Source organism: Barbus barbus (genome assembly GCF_936440315.1).
Source record: "Barbus barbus genome assembly, chromosome: 27".
In the NCBI taxonomy this organism is placed as follows: Eukaryota; Metazoa; Chordata; class Actinopteri; order Cypriniformes; family Cyprinidae; genus Barbus; species Barbus barbus.
The window spans coordinates 21,496,625-21,516,576 of NC_136755.1; the positions used below are offsets into that span (position 1 = coordinate 21,496,625).

General features: G+C 36.5%; 1 protein-coding gene across 1 annotated transcript; it reads left to right on the top strand.

Annotated features, from left to right (window-relative positions):
• Window positions 1–1,841: 1,841 nt before the first annotated feature.
• Window positions 1,842–7,215, top strand: LOC306847114 (thyrotropin-releasing hormone receptor-like; the record flags this gene model as incomplete). Its single annotated transcript, XM_079380898.1, has 2 exons — window positions 1,842–2,615; window positions 6,790–7,215. The coding sequence occupies 2 exons, from the start codon at window positions 1,842–1,844 to the stop codon at window positions 7,213–7,215; spliced, it is 1,200 nt and encodes a 399-aa protein (XP_079237024.1).
• Between the last annotated feature and the right edge of the window lie 12,737 nt (window positions 7,216–19,952).

Sequence of the window (19,952 nt, forward strand, 5' to 3'; positions counted from 1 at the left end):
TACTGAGTAACAAAAAAAATAAAGAAAGAGAAAAAAATAAATAAAAAGGAATTGTGACAGGCACGTCACGATATGTTGCATAAGCTAATGTTGTTATTTTAACTATTTGTTCTCTAAGATAATACACTGTGGGACCACAAAAAAACAATAAATAAAATAATATAATATAATAAAATAATATAATGCACAACCTCTGAATTTATTGTTTACAATTTGCCATGCAGGCTTTTGCTGTTACATGCACCTGCTAATAATTCAATGAAGTGATGTGATTAAATTTCATGGGCCATATTGAAGCCAGGGACCTATGGCTCAGAGAAGTTTCAAGCATTAACACTGTCATTCATGTGTCATCTGGAAACAGTTCCTGTCTGAGCAAGATGAAAAGATCTCTCATTATAACATAGGCCGGGCTATTTAGTTTTTAGGCACAGTGTGCGCCTAAAATGAAATTAATTGAAAATAGGTTTTGACCAAAGAGGAGACAGTTTTTCATTGAATATTTCTCCTATGAATTCTGGTCAAAAAAGTCCTGGTTTGTTGTATCAAGCTTTTATATTTTATTTGAATGCCATTTCATCAGTGAAAAACAAAGGCAGTTGCCTTCTCAGGCCTTTCACATTAAATGTAAACATTCTTTCTTACAATTTATGGATGCATTAATTAAACTTCATAATGTCAAATAGAAGCTGAGAAAACAATACTCAAAAGCTTAAGTATTTACGTTAAGACATATATTAGCCTATTAAATATTTAATTAAAACTTCATGGAAAACATAAAAAAGCTTTGATTACAGTGAATTAACAAAATGTGTAGGAACAATTTTCACTCAGACATTGCTAATAAATTTAACAACATATTCATTTAAACATGAAATTTTGAAGCAGAAAGACTGAAATAGTACTTTCTTTTACAACAGTTTAAAATAATTTTCCAAAACTGTATGAAAAAGTAGGACAGTTTACGTACAACAGTTGTGTAGCCTTTTTTTTTTGTTAGTTGCATATTGGAGCACATTTGGAAATTATGGCCGTTAGATAAAGTTAGGTTATACAAATCATCTGCAAAATGTTGTGCTCAATAATAGACGCGTTAAGGTAACGCTGCTCGAGCATTTTTGACAAAATAGTAGCTTATTATTTACTTATTTAAGACAATCACAAACACGTTTAAAACGTGTTTTTATTTACTACCGACTTAGTGCCTTTAAAATGTCTTCATTCGCACAATATAGGCCTATAGCCTACATAAATGTGGAAATGTATTAAATCAAGTCACATGTGCACAGTCAGACATAAACAATCCGTCCATCTGATCAATTGAAATCTTTACCTTACCTTACAATCAAAACTTGTGTCGCGTTTCAGTGACACAGGATATTAATAGGACCATAAAATCTTTCATAAAAATCAACCAAGGTCATAAGATAATTTATAAGACTCGAAATATTATACCAGGTTTTTGTTTGACTGAACTTAAGCGTGCGTGAAACGCCCCCTTTTTCTGATCACGCAGCCAAAGCGAGACTAGATTCAGCACCATGTTCAGGAGATCCATCATCTGATCTACAGCAACAGCAGAGAGCACATCTGTCTTCAGTCTATTTCATTGCATTTAGAGGAGAATCAACTCTGGAGATCGGTTGTGTGATTTATGTTATGATTTCATATTGTAAATTAATATAAATTAGTTTTCTGATGACCAAGAACTCGAGACGCAAATCAAGCACAAGCAAAGTTCTAAGAGGGATGAGCAGCATTTAATTAGGCAATGTCAACTCAACGGAATGAAAAGCCTTTATAATCTGATTTTTTAAAGAACTTTGGAGATTTTTTTGAGAATGGAGAACTTGACAGTTTTCAACGATACTCTGGAAACTTGGACTGACCGCAGTGTCGAGTACAAGGTGATCAGCGTCCTCATAGTTTTCCTCATATGCGCTCTCGGGATAGTTGGAAACGTGATGGTCATCCTGGTGGTCATCACCACCAAACATATGCGGACCCCGACCAACGGCTATCTGGTTAGTTTGGCTGTCGCAGACCTCATGGTGTTGATCGCAGCCGGTCTGCCGAGCACAGCGGACAGTTTGTTCGGTTCATGGATTTTTGGGCACGCGGGGTGCTTGTGCATCACATACTTCCAGTATCTAGGAATCAACGCATCCTCGTGCTCCATAACAGCGTTTACTATAGAGAGATACATCGCTATATGTCACCCGATCAAAGCGCAGTTTTTATGCACGCTCTCGCGCGCGAAGAAAATTATTTTTGGGGTTTGGGTTTTCACGTCTCTTTACTGCGTAATGTGGTTTTACCTGTCCGATATTCAACAGGTACTCTACAAAGATGTGACTATAATAACGTGCGCTTACAAAGTGTCCAGAAACCTTTACCTACCCATATATTTTTTCGATTTTGGCATCTTTTTTGTTCTGCCTCTCACTCTTGCTACTGTCCTGTATGGCCTCATTGCGAGAATCTTGTTTCTTAATCCTCTTCCGTCGGACCTCAAGGAGGACAAGAACGGGCATGACAACTTCTCCAAAGCCCAAAAGAACATGATGAAGAATTCCAGCCGCTGCTCCAGCACGACTGCAGCATCCAGAAGACAGGTGAGAGGAACATCTTAAGTAGGCTTTCAAAACTTTCAGATTTAAAACAACAAAATATGCTCTAAATATAGTCGATAGTGTCAGCTACATAAAATTGAGACATAGGCTACATTTGTTTAACTTCGTTGAAATAAAATGAATACAGCAAAATTACACATTTAATGTTTTATTTTTTTATTTCATTTTTAATTTTTGCAAGATCATCCATCCATTCAGATAGACAGACAGATCTATCAGTCTATATGGATAGACAGATAGATAGATCAGAATCAGAATGAGCTTTATTGGCCAGAGGAATTTTTTATAGTGACAGAAGCTCCACAGTGCATCAGAAAGACAACAGGACATGACATAGATAATAAAGAATAATATCCAAATAGGCAATGTACAAAACAGCAAAAACACAATATATAATATAGACAATTATGTATGTACAGGTCTGATGTGTGCAAATTTGAAATAAGAAAAAAAAATAAGTGTGGTGGATAAATTATGTATAATAGTTGTGTGTTCCACGTTTATTGTCAAGTGTTCATGAGATGGATTGCCTGAGCGAAGAAACTGTTCCTGTGTCTGGTCGTTCTGGTGCTCAGAGCTCTGTAGCGTTGACCAGACGGTAACAGTTCAAAGAGGGAGTGTGCTGGGTGTGATGGGTCCAGAGTGATTTTACCAGCCCTTTTGCTCACTCTGTATAAGCACAGTTCTTGGAGAGTGGGAAGGGTTGTGCCAATGATTCGCTCAGCAGCCGGACTACCCTTCGTAGTCTTCTGAGGTCAGATTTGGTAGCTGAGCTGAACCAGACAGTTATTGAAGTGCAGAGGACGGATTCAATGATGGCAGAGTAGAGCTGTTTCAGCAGCTCCTGTGGCAGGTTGTACTTCCTCAGCTAGCGAAGGGAGTACAACCTCTGCTGGGCCTTTTTGACAATAGAGTCAATGTGATTGACCCACTTCAGGTCCTGAGAGATTGTGGTGCCCAGGAATCTGAATGACTCCACTGCAGTCACAGTGCTGTTCATGATGGTGAGTAGGGGGAGAGCAGGGGGGTTTCTCCTGAAGTTCACGATCATCTCCACAGTTTTGAGCGCGTTAAGCTCCAGGTTGTTAAGACTGCACCATACAGCCAGCTCCTTAACCTCCCGTCTGTAAGCAGACTCGTCACCATCCTGGATGAGGCTGATCAGTGTTGTATCATCTGCAAACTTTAGGAGCTTGACAGAGGGGTGTTTAGATGTGCAGTTGTTGTTGTAGAGGGAGAAGAGCAGTGGGGAGAGAACGCAGCCCTGAGGAGCTCCAGTGCTGATGGTGTGGGTGTTGGATGTGAATTTACCAAGCTTTACTAACTGCTGCCTGTCTGTCAGGAAGCTGTTGATCCACTGACAGACAGAGGTGGGGACGGAGAGCTGTGTCAGTTTATTCTGAAGAGTATTTGGGATGATGGTGTTAAAAGCGGAGCTGAAGTCTACAAACAGGATCCTCACATAAGTCCCTGGTCTGTCCAGGTGCTGCAGGATGAAGTGCAGTCCCATGTTGACTGCATCATCCACAGACCTGTTTGCTCTGTAGGCAAACTGCAGGAGGTCCAGTAAAGGTCCAGTGATGTCCTTCAGATAATCCAAAACCAGTCTTTCAAATGATTTCATGGCCACATACGTTAGAGCCCCAGGTCTGTAGTCATTAAGTCATTAAGATAGATAGAAAGATAGATAGAGACAGCCAGACAGACAGATCTATCGGTCTAGATAGATAGATCTATCTATCCATATAGACTATCAGTGAGAGATAGAGAGATAGATAGAGAGATAGAGAGATAGATAGAGAGATAGAGAGACAGATAGAGAGACAGATAGATAGATACGGATAGATATATCAGATATAGATAGATAGATAGATGGATAGATGGATAGATGGATAGATAGATAGACCTATCAGATACAGATAGATAGACAGACAGATATATCAGACACATATAGATAGATAGATAGATAGATAGATAGATAGATAGATAGATAGATCTATCAGCTACAGATAGATAGATAGATAGATAGATAGATAGATAGATAGATAGATAGATAGATAGATAGATAGATAGATAGATAGATAGATAGATAGATAGATAGACAGACCTATCAGATACAGATAGATAGATAGACATATCAGATACAAATAGACGGACGGACGGACAGATAGATAGATAGACAGACAGATAGATAGACAGACAGACAGACAGATCTATCAGATACAGATAGATAGATAGACAGACAGACAGACAGACAGACAGATCGGTCTATATAGATAGATAGATAGACAGACAGACAGACAGATCTATCGGACACATCACCAGACGCTGGGTTTCATCCCTGGTGATGCTCTGCCAGGCCTCTACTGCAACCGTTTTCAGTTCCTGCTTGTTCCTGGGGCATTTTCCCTTCAGTTTTGTCTTCAGCAAGTGAAATGCATGCTCAATCGGATTCAGGTCAGGTGATTGACTTGGCCATTACATAACAGTCCACTTCTTTCCCTTCAAAAACTCTTTGGTTGCTTTTGCAGTATGCATTGGGTCATTGTCCATCTACACTGTGAAGCGCCGTCCAGTGAGTTCTGAAGCATTTGGCTGAATATGAGCAGATAATATTGCCTGAAACACTTCAGAATTCATCCTGCTGCTTTTGTCAGCAGTCACATCATCAATAAATACAAGAGAACCAGTTCCACTGGCAGCCATACATGCCCACGCCATGACACTACCACCACCATGCTTCACTGATGAGGTGGTATGCTTAGGATCATGAGCAGTTCCTTTCCTTCTCCATACTCTTCTCTTCCCATCACTCTGGTACAAGTTGATCATGGTCTCATCTGTCCATAGGATGTTGTTCCAGAACTGTGAAGGCTTTTTTAGATGTCGTTTGGCAAACTCTAATCTGGCCTTCCTGTTTTTGAGGCTCACCAATGGTTTACATCTTGTGGTGAACCCTCTGTATTCACTCTGGTGAAGTCTTCTCTTGATTGTTGACTTTGACACACATACACCTACCTCCTGGAGAGTGTGCTTGATCTGGCCAACTGTTGTGAAGGGTGTTTTCTTCACCAGGGAAAGAATTCTTCGGTCATCCACCACAGTTGTTTTCCGTGGTCTTCCGGGTCTTTTGGTGTTGCTGAGCTCACCGGTGCGTTCCTTCTTTTTAAGAATGTTCCAAACAGTTGTTTTGGCCACGCCTAATGTTTTTGCTATCTCTCTGATGGGTTTGTTTTGTTTTTTCAGCCTAACGATGGCTTGCTTCACTGATAGTGACAGCTCTTTGGATCTCATCTTGACAGTTGACAGCAACAGATTCCAAATGCAAATAGCACACTTGAAATGAACTCTGGACCTTTTATCTGCTCATTGTAATTGGGATAATGAGGGAATAACACACACCTGGCCATGGAACAGCTGAGAAGCCAATTGTCCCATTACTTTTGGTCCCTTAACAAGTGGGAGGCACATATGAAAACTGTTGTAATTCCCACACCATTCACCTGATTTGGATGTAAATACCCTCAAATTAAAGCTGACAGTCTGCAGTTAAAGAACATCGTGTTCGTTTCATTTGAAATCCATTGTGGTGGTGTATAGAGCCAAAAATGTTAGAATTGTGTCGATGTCCCAATATTTATGGACCTGACTGTAGATAGATAGATAGATAGATAGATAGATAGATAGATAGATAGATAGATAGATAGATAGATAGATAGATAGATAGATAGATAGATAGATAGATAGATAGATAGATAGATAGATAGATAGATAGATAGATCAATCAGATACGGATAGATAGACAGATAGATACGGATAGATATATCAGACACAGATAGTTAGATAGATAGACCTATCAGATACAGATGGACGGACGGACGGACGGACGGACGGACGGACGGACGGACGGACGGACGGACGGACGGACAGACAGACAGATAGATAGATAGATAGATAGATAGATAGATTGATAGACAGACAGACAGATCTATCAGATACAGATAGATAGACAGACAGACAGACAGACAGACAGACAGAGAGGTAGATCTATCAGTTTATATGGATGAATGGATGGATAGATATGTCATTAAAAAACATGTTTTACACTGAACTGAAACAAATTTCTAACACTGTTACTGTGATTTCTTAATGAAAGGTTACAAAAATGCTGGCAGTGGTGGTTGTGCTGTTCGCTGTGCTTTGGATGCCGTACCGCACTCTGGTGGTGGTGAACTCCTTCCTGCAAGAGGCCTACCTGGACACCTGGTTTCTGCTGTTCTGCCGCACATGTGTCTACCTCAACAGTGCCATCAACCCTCTTATCTACAACGCCATGTCTCAGAAGTTCCGCGCCGCCTTCCGAAGGCTCTGCCGCTGTGGACGCAATGTCCAGGCGAACAAAGCAGCCTATAGTGTGGCACTAACCTACAGTGTTGCCAAGGAAACGTCAACGGTGGAAAGCACAGGGCATTTTTCAACCGAGATAGACGATTTGACACCGACAGACGAGCTTTTTCCTGATAAGAAACTTCTGTATTCAGAGGACTGTGACTTTAGGAAGGAGACTTTCAGTCAGGCCTGATAAACTCACAACAGCTACACACACTATAAATCTCAGAATACTAGAGATCTAATGTAACACTACATATTGAACTGCAGGGACAGCACTTTGACAGTTTCACTTTATCTTGATTTTAAAAAAAGCTTGCTCAATACAGTCAAATTCATCTTCCTGTCTCATTCGCTTGCCAAACAGCTCTTTAGAACCTGAAATGAAACCACCATTACATAAGTTGCATAGTTGCATTATCTGCTGGAGTCATGATTCTTAATTAAAATCGCAGTGTACTGCATATGTAATGCCAGTTTACTGAAGTACATATTGATCTGAAAATATCTTTAGGGATTGCCATTGTGATTAATGAGTGGCCTTTTCCCCCTGCTTATCCCTGGGGGAAAAAATGCTGAAACTGCTTTATTCTGCAGTTGTAGTTGTTTCAGGAATGTTCAATAAGAGTTAACTTAGTTTACATCCCACTATATACAAATATATATTTATAAAATACACAATGCTTTCAATCTAAACTTAAAATGAATGCATATGTTTTTTTGGGTCATTTTGATATGGGAAAGACTAGCAGATTTAGGAGCACCTTTTTATGTAAACTGAATGTAAATAAGCAAATGAATGAACAAACAAATGCATGAACAAAAGATGAAATAGATTAGATTTTTATATCGACAGCATTCATGTAAGATCTTTTTAGTTGAGCCATTCTTAAAGCTGAATATATTTGATGTGCCATTAGCTCCACCAACTAGACAGGGTTGCCAGGTGTGTAAAACAAAACCATCCTAATTGCTAATCAAAACTAGCTCCAAACCAATTGCTTTTTTTTTTCCAAGCTTGTTTTTTTCCGGTCCGTCGAAATCACATTCTGCGGGGAGGTGAGATCACTAATGCATGAGTTCACACTGCACGATTTTAGCACCGATTTTCACTCGCCGACAGGTTTTGTGAAATCGCAGACAAATACCCGCAATCAGAGGCAAATTGGTGCTCATTCACACAATCATGCAGTGTGAATTATCAGACGCAAAATATTTGGCATGCTAAATACCTGAACCTGTCGGTGATTCAAAATCCTACTGTGTGAAATGAGTTCTGACTGAAAATACATCAGCAATAACCTACAGCCAATGAGAGGGCAAGATACAGGGCAGCGGGAAGTTCGGGGAGGAATTATAGACCACAATATCAGCAAGCATGACTTCGGCTCCGAGAAAGGCTCTTTCTCAGTCAATTTGGACCCAAGAAATGGAAAAAAGTTTAGTCGAACATTTGTATCGCAAATTTTTTGTTAACATTTCCAGTCTCGCACAAGAACTCTGATCTCATGTGTGATCTTGCGTTATTTCCTTATCACTTCACGCGTGCGTTTGGTTGAGAATTGTAGTTTGCAGACCAGACAGAGTTGTCAAAGATTCTTCCTATTGTACAGTTATGCAGTGTGTAACCTTCTGTCGCCATCGTGCAATGTGAACACATCAGCAGCTGAATGCTACCCCATATAGTCGTGCAGTGTGAAAACAACGGTGATCCGACAGCAGAGTAAAAGTAGCCCAATTCTGTGGGAAAACCGCAGACTTGGCAACACTGCAACTGGAAATGCATGAATAATTATTGTTTCCTCACACATTTCCCAAACAGGCCCCTTGATTGCCATTGGTCATATAAAACATATAGTCCCGCCCCACACTCATGCTATTGGTTGAGCCAATGCCGCTATGTCCTACAGCTAAAACCTTCAGAGAAATGTTAAAAAACGCCATAGTGTGTACTATGCCTTACTTATATTTAACGACTACTCAGCATATAAACTGGGATAGAATAAAGAATTGATTCAGCTTTAAATATCATAATTATGACACTTTTGAGTATAGCTTATTTACGTTACTAAGTAAATGAATGTATGAAAAAAGGTCTAAAAATACTTCACATCTGATGAATGAATCCTTCACCATTGTTCATTCTCTTATATCATAAATGGATAGACAGCATATGATTGTATTTGTGAACTTCATACTAGCCAATAAGCTAAATCCCACCACATGGGTTTGTACATGGTTAAATGTCTTGTTTTCTTCATCTTTATCACAACTGACTGTGTATTCAATTATTATACATATTCTAATACTAATACAAATGACTAATATGTTGTGTTTTAGGTTTTGAATATAATATCTTAGTGTTTTTGATGTAAAAAAAATGGTCTCTGTTTTGTTTTGATGGCTAGTCTGGTTTGCAGTCAATAAATAGGCTATTTAGTGAAAATTTCGTGAATTAGCTAGTTCAGTTTAAACAGAGGTTTTTAGAAAGTTACAGTCACACAAATGGGTTTGAATCTTGTCTCTACACACAGATTGTTTCAAGTGTTCTGAAGTGTTAATGCATACCATATGTAATTGTAAAGCTCTTTTCTGCTTAAAACAAATGTAAAGTGTTCAGTATTTTTAATTGAGCTGTAATTGTTGTCTCAGTTTGGTGAATGCTTGCCATTAGTGTTGATGTACTTGATGCGGACTCATTCAATCAAACACGTTAGTATCCATATTATAACTATGATATGTGTATTTGCTATTTTGCATTTGTGTTACTATCCAGGGGTTAACTAAAGCAGTTATATCTACATCTATTTTCAAACATATTTCTGAATAAAATAAATGTACTGGTTCATGAAATACTCATTTTTTAAATTCATTATTCATTGTCTTAAGATAGCGGCGGTTTCTGAAAATCTTTTTTGATTTACATGAATTTTTAAACAGTACTGAATAATGATCTGCATAATGCTGCACTGATGTCTAATTGGTCTATTTAAACTTAATTATTCTCTGTCTAGCACATTTCTATTGCCACATGAAGTTAACTTTCAGAAACCGCTGCTGCCAAGTACCGAGATTCCTTTCAAAACACTCAGCTAATCAATTCAACATTGTGGCAAACAGATGAAAGGACAAAATTATATTTAAAAGGCTGACCACTGTGTTTCTATACTGGCAAGCTCAGCAGAAGAAACATAAAATATTAAATATAATTAATTAAGTGCAACGTCACCTTGATCCTATAGGTGACATTTAACATTGTGCTATTCGTCCTTCATTCAGTATACTAGGAAAAAACACAACAAGTGCATTATCAAATTACATTCTAGCTGTTCATGTGCTCCACTTGAGCACATGAACATCTCTAGGGTGTTCACTAGAATGTAATTTGATAATGCACTTGTTGTGTTTTTTCCTAGTATACTGAATAAGAAAGGGACTGTCAGCAGTATAGGCCTGGGTAGGGTTTTGGTCAACTCAAACTGAAATAAGAAAAAAAGAAAAAGGTGGTCTCAAACCTGAAACTATTGTTGTTTGGACAAAATCTCTCATACAAAAAGCCATCCAGGTTTGGATAGACACGGGGCGAGTAAATGATGAGAGAAATGTGGTTTTGGGGTGAACTATCCCTTTAAATATGAAAATTAAAAAAAATATATGGAAAATGTAAAAATTTAAATAATGAGTATTAAATAAATATGAAATATTGCGCCTAAACAATTCTGCTTGACGCAGATCTTTTGGAAACTTTGCTTTTTGTACATGCAAAAGGTCAAGGCTATTTTACCTCCTGCAAGCAATACATTTTATGTTGGCCCCTTTAATTAGCCCTGCTTTTACCTTTTCTTCTTCCTCTTAGCACGGTATTATCCACATATTATGTCCCCTGTCAGTTTTACAATTTGATTCAGCTTGTAATGATAGTAATGGCCCTATCATCATTTAAACTTCAAATGATCTCAGACTGAATATGAGAAATTGAAGTAAATTAATTGTCAGATTATTCAACTGCACTGAATAAAATAAGACAAAATTACTCTAATTACACAATGCATTACGCATGCATTATGGCGTTTATGTAACCATGGCTACAACACAGCTGCCAAAATATCATGCATGTTGACCATTTGATGTCTAGACTTCGCCTAAACTGAAATCCAGTGGCAATTAATATATATATATATATATATATATATATATATATATATATATATATATATATATATATATATATATAATAATCTAAAACGTGCATTTAATCCTGCAAAAAAACAAAACCAAAAAAAACATCAAAAGGGTCTTCAAAAAAAGTGGAAAATTGGAAAGGCCTGAAGTTATACTGTTATGCTGTCGAAAAGAAAGAAAACAGAGAAGTGACCATCCAAAAATATGGAAGTTATTTATAAGTACCAGTACCATAATAAAAGTCAACTTGGTGGAAACACCTTGGGCAGATATTTTTTTTTATGCTGGCATACAAGTGTACATTCTGTCAAGTTTCTCTTTTAATAACATACATTATATAAACAATAAAATCTGACAATAGTGTCTTAAATATTTACATATATATATATATACATATACACATATATATATATATATACACATACACATACATATATATCACACACACACACACACACATATATATAGATATATATATATATATATATTTTTTTTTTTTTATGCTGGCATACAAGTGTACATTCTGTCAAGTTTCTCTTTTAATAACATACATTAAATAAACAATAAAATCTGACAATAGTGTCTTAAATATATACATATACACATACACGTACACATATACATATCACACACACACACACACACACATACATGTATATATATATGTATATATATGTATGTATGTATGTATGTATATATATATATATATACAGTTTATATATGTATATATAAATCTATATATGTGTGTGTGTGTCTATATGTATATATATATATATACACTCACCGGCCACTTTATTAGGTACATCTGTTCAATTGCTTGGTAACACTAATTGCTAATCAGCCAATCACATGGCAGCAACTCAATACATTTAGGCATCTAGATGTGATGAAGACGACTTGCTGAAGTTCAAACCGAGTATCAGAATGGGGAAGAAAGGGGATTTAAGTGACTTTGAAGGTGGAATGGTTGTTGGTGCCAGACGGGTTGGTCTGAGTATTTCAAAAGCTGCTGATCTACTGGGATTTACACGCACGATCATCTCTAGGGTTTACAGAGAATGGTCAGAAAAAGAGAAAATATCCAGTGAGTGGCAGTTGTGTGGACGAAAATGCCTCGTTGATGTCAGAGGTCAGAGGAGAATGGGCAGACTGGTTAGAGATGATAGAAAGGCAACAGTAACTCAAATAACCACTCTTTACAATCAAGGTATGCAGAATACCATCTCTGAACGCAACACATCAAACCCTGAAGCAGATGGGCTACAGCAGCAGAAGACCAGACCGGGTGCCGCTCCTGTCAGCTAAGAACAGGAAACGGAGGCTACAATTCGCACAGGCTCACCAAAATTAGACAATAGAAGATTGGAAAAACTTTGCCTGGTCTGATGTATCTCGATTTCTGCAGCGACATTCAGATGCTAGGGTCAGAATTTGGCGTAAAGAACATGAAAGCATGGATCCCACCTTCTGATGGCTACTTCCAGCAGGATAATGCACCATGCCACAAAGCTCAAATCATCTCAGACTGGTTTCTTGAACATGACAATGAGTTCACTTTACTCAAATGGCCTCCACAGTCACCAGATCTCAATCCAGTAGAGCACCTTTGGGATGTGGTGGAACGGGAGATTCGCATCATGGATGTGCAGCCGACAAATATGCAGCAACTGCGTGATGCTATCATGTCAATATGGACCAAAATCTCTGAGGAATGTTTCCAACACCTTGTCTTGTTGAATCTACGCCACGAAGAATTAAGGCAGTTCGGAAGGCAAAAGGGGGTCCAACCCGGTACTAGCAAGGTGTACCTAATAAAGTGGCCAGTGAGTGTGTATACAGTGCCCTCCAAAAGTATTGGAACAGTAAGGCCAATTCCTTTTTTTTTTGCTGTAGACTGTAAACATTTGGGTTTGGCATCAAAAGATTAATATGAGATGAGAGATTAACATTTTAGGTTTTATTTACAGGTATTTTCATCTGGATCTGATACACAACTTAGAAGATAGCACCTTTTGTTTGAACCCACCCATTTTTCATGTTACCAAAAGTATTGGAACATGTGACTGACAGGTGTGTTTTGTTGCCTGGTGTGTCCTATTAATTGATTATTCAAACAATAAATAGCACTGAATGTCTGTGCTCAGTTTCAGATCCGTGCAGACTGCATTTATAGTTAGTTAGACGTGTAACCAACATGAAAACCAGAGAGGTGTCTATGGGTGAAAAACTAGCAATTGTGAAGCTGAGAGAAAACAAAAAATCAATCAAACCATTGCACAAACACTGGCAATAGCAAGTACAACCATTTGGAATCTCCTGAGGAAGAAAGAAACCACTGATGTACTAAGTAACACACCTCAAACGGGTAGATCAAGGAAAACATTTGCAGTTGATGACAGAAACATTGTGTCAGCTGTAAAGAAAGACCCTAAAACAACTGTTAGTGACATCAGCAACAACCTCCAGAGGGCAGGAGTGAAGGTATCACAATCTACTGTTCGCAGAAGACTTCATGAACAAAAGTACAGAGGCTACACCAGAAGATGCAAACCACTCATGAGCAAGAAGAATTGGAGACGAGCCTCAAAAATCCTGGGACAAAGTTTTATGGATTGATTTTCATTTCATTCATTTATTCTCTTTTCATGGTAATGCAACACGAAATGCCACAACAATCCAACAACACAACAAAAATACATTCCATGACAAAAAGAACAGGAGTAGGATGAAGAAAAAAAAATCTTATAAACTCCTACCCCATTCTTATATTAAGAAAGTTACAAATTAGATGGCCTCACCGACATGAAAAATAAAAATAAAATAACACCAAAAAAAATAAAAAAAAAATAGCCCAGACCAGATATAATCTACTTTCAATTTTAACAAATTTTCCCTTTTTTTATTTATTTATTTTATTTATTTATTTATTTTTTATTATTATTAATTCTGCTTACACAACATTAAACAAACAAAAACAACAATGATACAATAATAACAACTCTGGCAACGAAAACAACGACGAGACCATCATTGACCATCATCTTTGTACAAATGAAGTATCTTCTGTTTATACTTATATTTAAATCGAAGAATATTTGAACAACATTTTAGATCATTTTCTAATAAATTCCATCTTTTCACACCAGAAACTGAGACACACATTTGTTTGAGGGTATTTCCAGCAAAAGGTTGTTTAAAATCATTATTTCTTCTGCTTGTCTCACTATTCACAGTAAAAAGGGTTTGCAATCCATCCGGTAACAGGCAATGTTTTGTTTTATGAACAACTAATAAAGTTTCTAAAGAAACCAAATCCTTCAATTTGAGTAGACCTGACCTCAGAAACAGTCCTGTAGTATGTTCTCTTGGAGCAACTCCATTAATTATTCTTATGGCCCTTTTTTGCAAAATAAATAAGGGCATTAAATTAGTGAAATATGAATTACCCCATACCTCCAAACAATACATCAAATATGGCAAAATAAAGGAACAATATAGGATTATCATTGCCTTATAATTTAACATAAACTTTACTTTACTCAAAACGGCAATGTTTTTACAAATTTTATTTCTTACATAAGTTATGTGTGACTTCCATTTAAATTTTTCATCAATGAGTACTCCTAAAAACCTAAATTCTGACACTCTCTCAATAGTTATTCTATTTAAAGTCAAACGAACATTATCAGGGCGTTTTTGATTTGTAAACAACATACATTTTGTTTTACTTAAGTTTAACGATAGTTTATTTTTATTAAACCATTTCTGAAGTACAACCAATTCTTGTTCAATAGTTTTCATTAATATTTTAAAATTCTTCCCCGATACAAAAAAATTTGTATCATCCGCAAAAAGAACAAAACGTAAAATCTTTGATTCATCACAGAGATCATTAATATATAAAGTAAATAATTTAGGCCCCAGCACAGAGCCTTGAGGGACTCCACACTGCATTGTTTCCAACTTAGATTCATGGCCTATATACTCTACATATTGTTGTCTATTTTCTAAGTAACTAATAATCCAGTTTAATACTACACCTCTAATTCCATATGTCTGTAATTTAGATATCAATATACCATGATCAAGAGTGTCGAAAGCCTTTTTAAGGTCAATAAAAACTCCAACTGTGTAATTTTTATGCTCCAACTCTGTAATAATGTCCTCTGTGATTTTCATCAAAGCCATAGCTGTTGAGCGGGTGCTTCGAAACCCAAACTGATTATCATGTATCAAAGAATGTTTTTCAAGAAAATAATCAAATCTTTTAACAAAAAGCTTCTCCAGAATTTTTGAAAATTGAGAAAGCAAAGATATAGGCCTATAATTTGTAAGACTATGCCTATCACCAGATTTAAAAAGGGGAATAATTTTGGCCACCTTCATTTTATCTGGAAAGGAGCCTGTATTAAAAGACAAGTTGATTATATATTTTAATGGTCTAATAATACAACATATAGTTTCTTTGACAATATACATATCTAAGCCATCACTATCACATGAATGTTTACTTTTTAATTTAGAGACAGTAGAAATAATTTCACTCTCACTAACTTCGTCAAAAAAAAGGGATTGCATAACTCTGCTTTCACCTGTCCAGCTTTTATTTTCATTATGTAATGGTATAGTTTTGGCAAGATTTGGACCAACATTAACAAAAAATGAATTAAATTCATCAGCCATTTTTTCACCACTTATCTCGACATTCTGTTCATTCATTAAGTATAATGGCTGACTATAATTAATTTTACTGCCCATAACCTCTTTAAGACTTTCCACATTCTTTTGATATTACTTTTATTTTCCATCAACACATTTGTATAATAAACTTTCTTTGCACGTCTCATTATAGTAGTCAACTTATTTTTATAGGCTTTATATTTTTTTTCTGCATTTACTGTCCGATATTTTACAAAGTCCCGAGAAAGCTTATTCTTCTTTTTACAAGATTTCAATATACCCTTCGTTAACCAGGGTTTATTATTATTTCTTACTTTATCATTCAATATTTTTATTGGGCAATTTTTATTATATAACCATAAATACTTTTAAAAAAAAAAAATTTATGGACCAAAGTGATGTAAAGGCTAAAGTTTGGAGAAAGGAAGGATCTGCTCATGATCCCAAACATACAAGCTCATCTGAAACACAGTGCACACAGGTGTACATTATAGTACACATTACACAAGTAATGTAATGGCTTGGGCTTTCATCGCTTCTTCTGGGACAGGCTCATTAATCTTCATGAATGATGTAACGTATGATGGCAGCAGCAAAATTAACTCAGAAGTCTACAGAAATATTTTGTCTGACAATTTATAGAAAGATGCAACCAAACTGATTGGGAGATCCTTCATCATGCAGCAAGATAATGACCCAAAACATAGTGCCAAAACAACAAAGGAGTTCATCAGGGGCAAGAAGTGAAAGGTTTTAGACTGGCCAAGTCAATCTCCACACTTAAACCCTGTAGAGTATGCATTTTACCTGCTAAAGAAGAGACTGAAGGGAGTAACCAACCAAAACTGAAAGAGGCTGCAGTGAAAGCCTGAAAAAGCATCACAAAAGAAGAATGCAAAAGTTTGGTGATGTCAATGGGTCACAGGCTTGATGCAGTTATTGAAAGCAAAGGATTTGCAACTAAATATTAAGTCTTTTTCACTTTAATCTATGTTAATTCCATCTTTTCCAATACTTTTGGTAACATGAAAAATGGGTGGGTTCAAACAAAAGGTGCTATCTTCTAAGTTGTGTATCAGATCCAGATGAAAATACCCGTAAATAAAAGCTGAAATGTTAATCTCTCATCTCATATTCATCTTTTGATGTCAAACCCAAATGTTTTCAGTCTACAGCAAAAATAAAGGAATTGGCCTTACTGTTCCAATACTTTTGTAGCGCACTGTATATATATAATATATATATATATAACTATAGCTTCATGTTGTGCATTCCAACACAAAATCTAGGACAAAATAAATCTACACACGCTCCAATAAAAGCATATATGTGCCTCAAAATATACTGAAAATTACACTCATTAAAGAGCAGCTCTAAATATAAACCTACAACAACCAGCAATAGTCTCTCTAACAGCTTTCAGGCTTGTTGAAAGAGCCATAATTTGAAACATTCAGTTTGATATGATTATCAGTGTGCTACAACCTGCCCTGCAGACCACATATCTTCTGCCACTGTGCTGTGTTCATTATAACAAGGATGGTCTAATTTTGTCACATCCCTTCACTCACTTACATACAAGTTGTTTCACAAACCCTCTCAATGGCAGTTTACATTTCACACCAAAACATCTATATTTTTGCTAATTTTGCTTAAATAATAAAATGTATTTATTAATGAATAATTACTCAATTATTCATTATAAATTAAATGTATTATTCATAAAACTGTGCCAAAGCCCACAGCTTTGTTCAATGTCATTGTTCCCCTTTTCACCCCAGACGCAATTATTCACAAAAGATGGATGTGATCTGTTGCAGGAAAAAAGGACTTTAATTATATTAACTTGGCTTTGGTGTCACCTATAAAACCTGTGATGAAGTTGCATTCTCTCTTTTTACCACAGAACAAGACTTTATTTTATTACACAGCATATTCAGTCTGAAATTAATAGGCCAGAAAATAAGTTGTTCTTGAGATTAATACATCCATTAAAGCTCCTTTTCATACTCCATTTATCCCTGCTTCTCTCTTTTCATCTTTCTCATCAATTCACAGTTTTTCCTCGCTCTTTCCCAAAAGCATTTCACATCTAAAATAAGTTTATCATGACATGCAGTTCTATAACCCAGAGCTAATCAGCTCATTTTCAAGCACAAAAGTACAAAACAACAGTGCTTATTTGACGAGAAAGACCACCAAATAACTCCGAGAAGATTCTTGTATATGATAGGCTTGGATTTCTGAGTAAATTGGTCATAAAATATCAAGACAAGCACAGTCTGCTTAAATAAGCTATTCTAAAAACACTAATAAATTTCCACTAGAAGAATTGCTTAATATAAACCATGGCTCAAACAAAAGATCTCAGAACACTTAAGCTGTTACTTGGAATTTCTACTCAAATTTGAATGTATTCTTGATCATTTCATATAAGATTGTATTCGGCTACTGTTGTAACATTATGACAAAAATTCAAGTAAATACAAAAGGGCTCACATACTTTTTTCTAGCTGTTTTGTAGGCTATATTATGATCAACCAGTTAAACATTATCACATGCAGTCTTGTCCCACTATGGTCCACTTTTTTTGATCCACTCCAAATGTTGACAACTATATTTTAAATTGTAATATTTCACAATATAACAGTTTTTACTGTAATTTTCATCAAACATATGCAGTCTTGGTGAGAAGAGGTTTCTTTCAAAACCGTTTAAAACAGTGTATAATTAGCTACTACAACGAATGCTGTTTTGCCACACCAATGAGAGAAAAATATGGAATTTAATCATATTCAGAAGTCTTTACTGCTGCTCTGGTGTTTATAGCGAGTCCCTGAAGTTGACAGTGCCATAAAGCATATCGTCTACCGAGGTTATTATTTTATTAACATCTCCATTACCTCCCTTTGAAACGCAGACAATCCACATCCAAATAACCTGTTTTGAAAGCAATAAACACAGAAATGCATTACAAAAGATGAGCCAAACTGCCCAAGGGTAAGCTAATGCATTATGCATCACAGGATTCCCCATAATGCAATATCGACTGCCCCTCAGGCTATGTTTGGACACTTGCAGAGTTTAACGGTTAATTGTTAGAAGCTTCAAGTTAAATGAGTTATCCCTATTTCTGTGTTGATGTTGTTGTTGTTCTAGAATACTAACGCACTTTCCACATGAGGCGCATCCATGTCGTGTGACTTTCCAGACGAAAGTTTAATCCTTCAGGATTGTTCGGTAATAATAAATGAAGAGAGATGCGCACTCAAAGCGTATAGGTGCCGAATTCAAAGACGGAAAACAAGGGCACACAAGCTGATGCGGCGTTCCCGGGGTGTATAAATATATCAACACATGAGAGAGAAGCTCACTTGCTTAGTTGTTAATAAATTCAGTTCGCGGCATGCAACGTGCGCAGATGCTTTTTGGTAAAACAGCGACCTTCAAAACGAGTTCCGGAGAATAGTTTCCATTAAGCAAATGTAGGAGCCTATTTCCTGTGGTTCTATAGTGGCTGCTTTTCTGTTTTCCAATGTCTTGTGACGTCAATGTCTACTTCTAAATGACCGTGGTTGTTTTGTTCAAGAAAAAGGAGTTTCTAAAATAAAACCATGGAAAGAAGGACTGAAAATGGTCAAGAGAATAAGGCTACGTTCTTATGAAACATCCTTCTTATTGGGTCGATATGATCTATTGTCAGACATCTTTCTCATGAGGTTCATGGGTCTCATATAAAATGGCACTTGAGAAGATAGATCTCATCTCTACCACAGAAAGATTCTTTTGAATCACACCAGTGTGCCTTGAAAACACTAACAGGACACAAATATACTGAAGCAGTTTCCATAACGTTCTCTGAGATGTTCCCATTTTAAAGTGAGCATTTCAGTTTGCCCACAATTGTACATGCAATCAACAAATGCTATCAATATACACTAAAAATATATAATATGTTATCATATTATAGTTTAATATTACACTTAAAATGAAATTTTATTTTCTTTTTGTAACCCCTTAGATTTCCATGACATTTCTGAGTGAACCAGTATATTCAGTAAGAAACAT